Source organism: Poromitra crassiceps (assembly GCF_964638095.1).
Source record: "Poromitra crassiceps genome assembly, chromosome: 23".
In the NCBI taxonomy this organism is placed as follows: Eukaryota; Metazoa; Chordata; class Actinopteri; order Beryciformes; family Melamphaidae; genus Poromitra; species Poromitra crassiceps.
Genome location: NC_139639.1, coordinates 15,855,998 through 15,867,366, shown reverse-complemented (window position 1 = coordinate 15,867,366; position 11,369 = coordinate 15,855,998). Strand labels below are relative to the sequence as shown.

The 11,369-nt window shown below is 46.9% G+C and overlaps 1 protein-coding gene across 1 annotated transcript in view; it reads right to left on the bottom strand.

Annotated features, from left to right (window-relative positions):
* Positions 1-4,233: 4,233 nt before the first annotated feature.
* Positions 4,234-11,369, bottom strand: part of LOC310797237 (low-density lipoprotein receptor-related protein 8-like) — a gene marked incomplete at both ends in the record, with an annotated part of 100,749 nt that continues 93,613 nt past the window's right edge. Inside the window, 3 exon segments of the mRNA XM_083659593.1 lie at positions 4,234-4,574; positions 6,806-6,874; positions 10,517-10,786. Coding sequence (XP_083515719.1) covers positions 4,234-4,574; positions 6,806-6,874; positions 10,517-10,786 — 680 coding nt within the window.

Here is an 11,369-nt window from a genome sequence, read left to right as displayed (position 1 = left end):
TGTATTATTCAAGTAGAGTATTGTACATCTTAAAACATTACTTTAGGGGGTCTTTAAACAGACTAAATGTTCAGTGTTTAGAGATGAGCCGCAGCATTTTGTGAATATTGAGGTGCATACAGTACGCCTCCGTGAATGAAACAATATGTAGGCTACATGATGCTATGATATGTGGCCTTGCACAGTACAGCTGTGTAGGTGTGAATATATTGTAGCATCCCATCCCCCACCTGGCCTTCACGCCACTGTGGATAAAGGTGTCCATCTGGGCCTTTGTGCAGCTGCCAACATCTGTGAGGTGCACACACACTCCTGCCGGGGGCGCCATTGTTACGAACACAGATACCTATTGCGTAACATCCTAATGGGGTACCAGAAAACACGGAGGCTGGATTTCAAGTCATTTGCCCTGCTTTGCTTAATGAAGATAATGGACCGGGTTTATCTCGTCTCTCTGTCTGCCTATGAATCGCTTTAATTGTCGCTGGGTCACGGAGGAGGCCCAGCCTGAGATAAGCTATTGATCATGTGATTTAAGGACCCTACATGTCGAGAAGAAAAAAAAATCTACCTGATCCTCTGGTGTATGTGTCGAATACTGTACCGTATGTGTCCTTAGATGATGCGAAAACATGATACATGTATGACGAAAAAGCACACGCGGAGGACATTTTCAATCCGATTTTATATACCAATATATAGAGAGATATTCGAAAGAACTTCATTACAGAAAATCAAAAAGTGGAACCGGTTTGGCATTGATACAGATGATGTTTGCATGTATAATACAGCAGTTGGCTGATTGAGCTCCCTGTCAGGAAAATGAACAAAGTAAAGCAAAAGGCACAAATAAACAAGAAAGCCTTTCATTGACACCAAAAGGTTTGAGAAGCGTTGCAAAGATGCGGGGTTAATAATTTAAGAAGGAACACCATGTTTCACGTGGGTTTAAACAAAGAAAGAAGAGGATGCTAAGATGACGCGCACAGCAAGAAACAACACAAACCACTTTGGTGGATAATTCATATTCCTTACAATCAGGGAATGCAGTGCTCTCTTTTATACAAATAAATTAATATACCTGTCCACACTTTCAGTTATCTAAAATCTTATGTACAGCTTTCTTTTACATCATTGTATAATACATTATCAAAAACCTTATGAAAACATATTTACAAATCAATGATTTAAAAAGCACCCTCCAACCTTCTCCAGTGTCATACGCTCTCGTGCATTCACTCACTATGGCACGCACGCACGCACGCACGCATGCACGCACGCACGCACGCACACGCACACACACACACACACACACACACACACACACACAGAAATATAAGCACACACACTACATACATTCACACACTGTTCTTCCATGCAACACACCACGATACAGAAGGCATTCTAAGAGGGTTGTGCAACAAAGAGCATACAAAACGGTTCAAATATGGCTGTGGGAGGAACAGAAGCACTCACATGCATGGTAATGAACACACTCACGCACACACACACACACACACACACACACACACACACACACACACGCACACACAGGCACACACACACACACACACACACACACACACACACACACACACACACGCGCGCACACATCACAATCTCTCTCTCCACCTGGCGGCTGCAAAATCCCATTTTCATTCCAGAACAACAAGTGGGACCTGGGACAATGACGGTGACAGTGTTCTTGACGGGGCGAAAACCCGGGCCGGACAGAGAAGAAGCCCAGTCTCACAGCCTCCTTATGGCAGAATCTCTTCTTTGTTCTCGCTGACTGCGTCAGGCAGACGGGTCCTTGTCAGCGGTGGGGCCCCCTGCTGGGCCGTCCCACTTGGCGCTGTCCAAAAGCGTCTGCTCAAAACACATCGGCCGTCTCAGGAGGGGAAAAGCAGGCTACGCAATCCTGCCTGCTTTTGTGTACGTGACATGAGTGTGCGTGTGTTTGTTTGTGTGTGTGAGTGTGTGTGTGTGGGTGTGTGTGTGTGTGTGTGTTTATGTGTATGAGTGTGCGTGTGCATGTGCATGTGTTTGTGTGTCTCCTGCCAGTGCCTGTATTGTCAGTGGGTGAGCAATCATGCATGCTGTTAGCGTTTTCTGAGGGCAAGTGCATATCGTATCTGTTCTCTGGAGAGCAGCGTGAGTCTGCTATCACTGCAGCATGTGTGTGTGTGCATGCCTGTGTGTGTGTATGTGCATGCGTGTGCGTGTGTGTGTGTGTGTGTGTGTGTGAGCGCGTGCGTGCATGTCTATGCGTGCAGTGACTGTGCACATTTGCCAAAGAATAACGCAAGGATGCAACGATGGAATTAAATTCTATAAAAAAAGAACACACACACACACACACACACACACACACACACACACACACACACACACACACACACACACACACACACACACACACACACACACACACACACACACACACATAAATGGTGACTTTTGCCGAGCATATCAGCCGTGGCCTGGTGATATCGAAATATGGCGGAGACAAATGGCAATGATGACTTACCTCACGAAAAGCACCAGTCTATTGTTGAGCTCAAGTCACTTCACATCTAAAAATGTCACGGAAAACGAAAACGCAACTCCTGGGAAGAAGCCAGTTCTCTCCCCTCTCTCAGATCGAGTGCACACTCATCCTCTATGCTGATCGGAAAAAATAGATGGAAATAAGCCTCCATCTTCTGAGCTACAGAACTACACGCTCACAAACTGTGGCTGGCAAGCTCTGTTAAAATGCCTCATTTCTATCAGAGATGGGAGAAAGGCTTTCAAAGAGGAGAACTCATCCAGGGAAATGTGAGCTATAAATGGCAGCTCCAGTAATGCTGTTTGATTGATTGACATAAATTTGTACAGATTGTCCCATCAACAAAAGTGCTGGCCCAGTTTCAGACCTGCTCCTTCCTAAACAGTTTCAGACCTGCTCCTTCCTAAACAGGTTCAGACCTGCTCCTTCCTAAACAGGTTCAGACCTGCTCCTTCCTAAACAGTTTCATCAGACCTGCTCCTTCCTAAACAGTTTCAGACCTGCTCCTTCCTAAACAGGTTCAGACCTGCTCCTTCCTAAACAGTTTCAGACCTGCTCCTTCCTAAACAGTTTCAGACCTGCTCCTTCCTAAACAGGTTCAGACCTGCTCCTTCCTAAACAGTTTCAGACCTGCTCCTTCCTAAACAGGTTCAGACCTGCTCCTTCCTAAACAGGTTCAGACCTGCTCCTTCCTAAACAGTTTCAGACCTGCTCCTTCCTAAACAGGTTCAGACCTGCTCCTTCCTAAACAGGTTCAGACCTGCTCCTTCCTAAACAGGTTCAGACCTGCTCCTTCCTAAACAGTTTCAGACCTGCTCCTTCCTAAACAGGTTCAGACCTGCTCCTTCCTAAACAGGTTCAGACCTGCTCCTTCCTAAACAGGTTCAGACCTGCACCTTCCTAAACAGTTTCAGACCTGCTCCTTCCTAAACAGGTTCAGACCTGCTCCTTCCTAAACAGGTTCAGACCTGCTCCTTCCTAAACAGGTTCAGACCTGCTCCTTCCTAAACAGGTTCAGACCTGCTCCTTCCTAAACAGGTTCAGACCTGCTCCTTCCTAAACAGTTTCAGACCTGCTCCTTCCTAAACAGGTTCAGACCTGCACCTTCCTAAACAGTTCCAGACCTGCTCCTTCCTAAACAGGTTCAGACCTGCTCCTTCCTAAACAGGTTCAGACCTGCTCCTTCCTAAACAGTGCTCCCAGAGCTCCACGGTCCACCAGAAATAACACAAAACCCAAATTGAAACATCAAGGATGGAAAAATAATTTCTGACTACCTCTGATGCAAAAAGATCAGAAACCACACGGCTCCCTCAGCTGTAAACGCAAAAGAGAACTCTGAACAGGGGCCAGTATGACTCAATCTTCCTGCTTAAGTCAATGTTGGGAACACATTATTACACATCATTAACTCTATAATTAATTCTCAGCATTGACCGGAGGGAAAATAGATCCAGCTCCAGCACAGATACAGCATGAAACTATAATAAGAAGAATCATAGTCGCGAGTTACTGCTGCTTTTCGTATGAAAACTGGCATCGGACATGGTTGTGAATGGCTGGATGTACTGTAACATATGATGATATGTTATTCGGTCAGAGCCAGAGTCGACCTCTGACCTCACTGTGTGTGCGTGTGCCTGAGCGGCCATCTCCCCCCTCCGTGTAGCCACCATCGCGGGTCACTTAGCGGTGGAGAGCATGGGCTGTTCCGTGTACCAGTGAGTTCCTGGGTCGGGCATGCTGCCCCCGAGTGGCAGGGCGATGAACTGCGGGCACGTGCCGCCGCCCGCTCCCACGACTCCCACGCCAACGCCGGGCGGGTAGGGGTGGTGGTGGTGCGCGTGGTGCCCCATGTCGGTCCGCCCGATGTGGATCTCGTCCTCCTCGCCGTCGCCCGTGGTCTTGCGGTAGACCGGGTTGTCGAAGTTCATGCTCTTGGTGGAGTTGCGTCGCCAGTTGCGCCACACCAGGTAGACTCCGGTGCACACCAGCCCGAACACCACTGTGGCAACGATAGGAACTGCATGTGTTTAACACACAGCGGCAGTAGGGGGGGGATACGGGAAGGGGGGGGAGCGTTAACGAGGCAGAACTAGTCCAATGGCGTGAAATGACAGAGCACAGAGAGGGAGGGGCACCACGGGCGTGCGGGGGACAGAGGGGGCGGGGACAGAGCACAGAGAGGGAGGGGCACCACGGGCGTGCGGGGGACAGAGGGGGCGGGGACAGAACACAGAGAGGGAGGGGCACCACGGGCGTGCGGGGGACAGAGGGGGCGGGGACAGAGCACAGAGAGGGAGGGGCACCACGGGCGTGCGGGGGACAGAGGGGGCGGGGACAGAGCACAGAGAGGGAGGGGCACCACGGGCGTGCGGGGGACAGAGGGGGCGGGGACAGAGCACAGAGAGGGAGGGGCACCACGGGCGTGCGGGGGACAGAGGGGGCGGGGACAGAGCACAGAGAGGGAGGGGCACCACGGGCGTGCGGGGGACAGAGGGGGCGGGGACAGAGCACAGAGAGGGAGGGGCACCACGGGCATGCGGGGGACAGAGGGGGCGGCGGTGGACCGAGTGAGACTGTGTGTGTGGGCCGCTCGTCTAAACGCTCACTATAGTAGGAACGATAGGTCAGGTCAGGTCAGGTCATGAGCTTAAAATACTGTAACACAGCTGTACTGTAAAATATGATCAGGACCTTGAGTACAGGACTGGACTAAACAAGTTTCAAGCAATCCTTGATGGACAAATGGAAACAACGACATTATAACTCAATGGGAAAAGCTCTACTTGGAGAAGTAACGCAATTTAATCATAATTATAGCAACACCACGACTGGTGAGTGTGCTCTCTTGGGGTCCGTTATGGAGGGGATTATCTGTCCTGTTCTTTTCTTATGAAGTCTATTATGATGAGTATGAAAAGTGAACTCATTGACTGGTTGATTTACTTCAGTATTGTGCATCGTTGTTGCACAGGAAGAGGTTTTACAGGCTTATTCTTCAACCTGCACAGCAGTAGAGTCTCTCCAGCAATATGATCCATATACAATACGTTCACCGCCCTACAGCCTTCATATTGTTTTATTACAAGTGTTACATTAGCTCCTGTTGTCTCAAGGCAATACCAGCTTCATAATACTGTAATTAATTCTGTCATTTCCAATGGAAACAGGTGTATTTATGGCAGTCTGCATGCTAACAACACAGAGACAAAACAGTCGTCTGGCTGCAGCAGAACCCAACACAACAACACGGTGTGGAGTGAATGATGCAGCAGCAATGTCAGACTAGGCCTGCACGATATGAGGAAAATCTGCGATGTGCGATAACATTGTTCAATATAATCCAAACAAGTTCATTTCGTCTATTTATTATTAACTATTAGAGTTTTCTTATTGAAAGACTGTGTGTATTTTGTCATACCTGACAGTTTCGACTGCTGCTTCCTGCAGTCTTCCTCAGAGACGTCACGTGATGTTGTTGGTTTAGGTTTATTGTTCAATATAGCGATGACGATACGACTTGCGATAAATAAACAAATATTATTTTGTTTTCCTGTGTCTGAGCTTGTTTGTCTTGTTTGTTTATTGTTCTGTAAACATTTGAAAATAAAATATTGAAAAAAATAAAATAAACAAATATTAAAGTACGGTATGCATATTAGCTATACAGTTCCTATGTCTTTCTGCTTTAATAATGCTAACATAGACCCCAAACATAGCCTATGCCCACTGAATAAAGAAATGAAATACACACTGACTCTAGCTGAAACTACACACAGCGTGTTTGGGCTTTGGCAGAGGGGCGGAGCGCACTGTTGCAAGGGAAAGGTGTACGCTGGATTTACAAGACAAAATGATCAGATGCTGAGTGGGAATGCATGACGCATGTAAATAAAACCACTTTTGTTATTCATTGCGTTTCAGGCAGTCTTTGCGATGTGTTTATTGCGCATGTTCATATTGCGATGACGATGAAAATACGATTAATTGTGCAGCCCTATGTCAGAAGCACAGAGAATGACTCTGGAGAACAAGACCTCCAGGCCAGGGTGCTGCCATCCAGGCCAGGGCAGGATCAGTGCTCTCATCCTGGGCAGGGCAGGATCAGCGTGAGTGGGCTCACAGACAGAGTGGCTAGAGGCAGCGGGCAGGACAGGAGCTTTACCGCGGTATGCTGGGCGCGCGGGGAGGAGACACAGAGACAGAGTGTGGACAGAACCATTACAGACAAGGCGGCTTCGGGTGACTTACCGATGGGGATGACCACTCCCAGAACAGCCACTGTCAGGTTCTCGCCCAGCAGGAAGTGGTCACTGCCCGCTAGAGAAGGAGGGAGGAGGAGCCAAAGTGGGGGCAGAGAGAGAGAGAGAGAAAGAGAGAGAGAGAGCGAGAGAGAGAGAGAGAGAGAGAGAGAGAGAGTTTTAACATGTTTATTAATGTAAACACTCTGCCTACATTCAAGCAGAGCTAGAAACAAAACAAAAACAAACAGGACCTTCGCAACCTGAAAATAGTCAGAAAAACAAAATAATCACACACAAAACAAAACAAACAAAACATTTACAACAGTCAGCAAAAGGGAGCTAGTCATTGCGAGCCACAGGAACGCTGGACACATCTTTACACCTGCACTGATTGACAACCAGCCTGTCGAAAATGTGGAAGAATTTAAATACTTAGGAACCTTGTTCGACTCTAATTTAAGTTTCACAGCCAACACCGACTACATATTTAAAAGAGCAATGCAACGCCTGTATCTAATTAGGAAATTACGGTAGATACATATAGAATAAGCAAAGCCATTCTAGAGACAGTTTACAAGAGCCTTGCTGAAAGTATCCTGACCTTTGATATGTGCACATGGTATGGAAATCTAGGAACCATGAATAGAAAAACAGACTGTCACGAATACTGTAACAAACATGGCGAGTAAAACTATTGGAAAGGACCAGGAGCAACTGGGATCCATATATAAAAAACGAGTGAAACGGAAAGCCAGACAAATTGTGTCTGACCCAGCACATCCCCTCTTCTCAGAGTTCACAAAACTGCCCTCAGGAAGACGCTACAGAGTCCCCGCTGCAACCAAAAACATCTACAAAAAATCCTTCATACCAAATGCTATAAACCTGCTAAATTCATAAACCCCATCCACATAAGAACCATGTCCGTTATCACTGTATGTGTGTCCCTGTTCCATGTTGTATTATGTTTCCATCCTGTCAATCCCTGTGTCCTGTACTGTGTACTCTGGTGTTTGTTGAAATGTAATGTATTTGTCTCCCATGTTGAAATGTAATGTATTCCTCTCTGTACACAAGCAAACCTGTGAAGCCGAAGACAAATTCCACATTGTGGACAAATACATTGAATTGAATTGAATTGAATTGAAAACAAAACAAATCAAATCAAACAAAGTAACCACAGACAATCATACACAGTGTCATGCACTCCTCATCTCAACTCACTCTCCTCCCTCCAGTCTGCACACAGCTTCCTCAAGACACCACTTGCTATGAAACACTCCTAGATGTTTTGCAGTACTCATAGTCATGGATACTCTTGCCCCAACTAGAGCCTTTTGTAAACAAGACTACAAGTTCTACTTGGACCTCCACGTCTACTCTCCTTTTCCTACTAAGACACACATCCATTTTTGCCTGTTTACTTTCGCTGCCCTGGAAACCAAAAATAACAACATAAATTGTAAAAACTTTGAACAAAGAACTACCGGTAAGCACATTGAAGTGAGGTCAGAGAGAGAGAGTGAGAGAGAGAGAGAGAGAGAGAGAGAGAGAGAGAGAGAGTGAGATAGGGGGAGAGAGAGACAGAGAGAGGGAGAGAGAGACAGAGAGAGGAAGAGAGAGTGAGTGAGATAGGGGGGAGAGAGAGAGAGAGAGACAGAGAGAGAGCAGGTGATAAAAAGAAAAGTGTGAGAGAGAGAGAGAGAGAGAGAGAGAGAGAGGAAGTGGTGAGCGGGGGAGATAGGAGGAGGGGAGAGCCGGCAGGTGGAAGGGAGGTAGATAAAAGCTTGGAGGCGGGAGCGTGCGATGATGCGTGCAGCATGATGGCCGTGAGTGTTTTACAGAGAGAGACAGATAAAGAGGGGCTTTGGGGGGAAGCTTGTGAGAAATGAAAGCAGAGGAGAAAAATGACGAGTGGAGCTTGGCATTCGTCAGAGTCCCAGAGGCCCCGGTACAGCCTGTGCTTATGGTACAGCCCGGTACAGCCTGTGCTTATGGTACAGCCCGGTACAGCCTGTGCTTATGGTACAGCCCGGTACAGCCTGTGCTTATGGTACAGCCCGGTACAGCCTGTGCTTATGGTACAGCCCGGTACAGCCTGTGCTTATGGGCTGTGCTACCTTGGCTCTGCCCCTGACCCTCTGTGTATGCTCCACACAGCCAGGCTGCATCAGCACAATGTCACCCCGCCCAGCACTCACACTATAAACTCATTTACATACTAATTTACCAACATGTGCTTTAACACTGCCACACAGACAGGCAGATACCATACTCTACATCCCATAATTTACATACTAACTTACCAACATGTGTTTTAACGCTGCCACACAGACACACAGATACCATACTCTACATCCCATAATTTACATACTAACTTACCAACATGTGTTTTAACGCTGCCACACAGACAGGCAGATACCATACTCTACATCCCATAATTCATAGTATAGGGAGGAAGGCAGCCTTTTCGAGGCGACAAGGTGCCATCCGTTGCTCCCTTTAAAGCCAGCCAGGCGTGGTTGTTGGGGCTTGTAGATGTCTCACTTTAATGTCATCATTACGGCGAGGGAGAGAGCGTGAGGTGCATTATGGGATTGGAGGGCGTGGCACTTGGCAGAAGACGGAGAGACTCGGGTGAAAGTACAGCTCCATCACACGGCCACGCCTTTATCGCTCTGTAACTCCTTAATGGGTTGCTCTGCCTTTCAAAACGCTATTCTACTATAGACGGTTTTAACTTGACAACAAAAACATTCTAAATTGAACCCCCGCTCACTTCCTGTTGCAGTGTTTGCTATGGACATAAAAGAAAAACAAACATTCAAGTGCAGGACTGACCATTCCGTGAAAACCGTCTATAGTAGAATAGTATCTTTTCTTTATCCCTATTTATTTAAGTGCAGTAGTATTTTAAATAGATAGTTGTTGTACAGTAATCTTTAAGTGCATCTTTAAATTTATAGTCAATCATAACAATTATAATTGTAAAGAGTGAATGTAAAGAAATGCTAAATGGACTGGATTTATATCACGCTTTTGCAAGTCTGACGACCGCTCAAAGCGCTTTGCAGTAATGTCTACATTCACCCATTCATGCTTACATTCACACACTGACAGCGTCTGCAGCGTGTGCTAAAGGCTAACTGCTCATCACGAGCAGTTAGGAACACTTAGGGGTTCAGCAGCGTCTTACTCAAGGACACTTCGACACGCAGCCCGGAAGAGCGAACCGAGAACCTTCCGACTCCAGACAACAGCTCGACCTCCTGAGCTACTGCTGCCTTTGAAGAGTTGGATTCCGTCATGATCGCCCCTATGATCAGCCAATCAGAATCCAGGACTCTGCATAGACTATGCAAGTTGAGATTCTTGGACAGGTACGCAACACACACGCACACACACGCACACACACACACACACAAACACACACACACCCCAAAGACGTTTCAAATAGTGTCCGTTTACGTGCAGAGACACTATTTCCATTCAAATATAAAATATACTTTAGTCCTAATTTGATTATTCTTATCTAAATTATATCTTATTCTACGCTATTGCAACAAGAGAATTTCCCCAGGGCAATCATTACAGCATAATCTAATTTAATCTCATCTAAAGTAATCTCATCTAAAACACACATTACGCTCACACACACACACACACACACACACACACACACACACAAAGCCAAAGACACACTTCAAAGCCCACTCACAGTGTTGCGAGACGCTGCTGTCCCCAGCAGGCGTGGTGGAGACGACCATGACGGTGGCGGTGGGGTGGGAGGCCAGGGCCTCAGACTCCTCCTCCGACATGGGCTGGAGAGAGCCGAGGGGGGCGAGGGGCTCAGGGGCGGCCGAGGGGGCGCTGGTCAGGTGGGGGATGGCGTCCGCCTGTGACACGCCCCCCGATGGCGGTGGAAAGTCCTCGCCGTCGGACGCTCTGGGAGCCGAGGGCGATGGCGTCGTGTCGTTTCTTGGTGCCGCTGCAAGGGAAGGTAGAGGAGAGTGGAAACGCTGAACTCACAATACAGACATCTGGGTAACACTTGACAATAAGGGTACAGGACATTAATTAGTACATTTAGTGCTACTGCAGTCTGTTTGACTTGATTAGATGGACTGTTTTATATTGTGAATGACTTTGATCAACTAAAACTCACAGCCCCTCTGAATCCTGCTGTATGTAATTACACCTTATCTTATGACGCGGACGGTTTGCTGAGACAAGTTCAAGGATACTGTCTATAAAATGCCTGAAAAACACACACCTGTGACTGCATTCATGCATTAATTTAAATATAAATGTGCTGAAAAAATCACCAGTCACACTGGTACTGTATGTGTTGCTTAGCAACCCCACTTGTCAGCCATTGTTTAAGAACAGTAAAGGTGGTGGAAGAATGACATTAACGGTAATTACAGTAATTATCATCAATGTCAAATTAGTAACATGACAATTTATTGAACATTTACTTTCTTACTTATTAACAATGTTCTACAAAAGCAATAAGTCAGTTGACGCAGTGCTTTACAGTCATTTCAGAACAGCTAAAAGTGTTTTAGGCT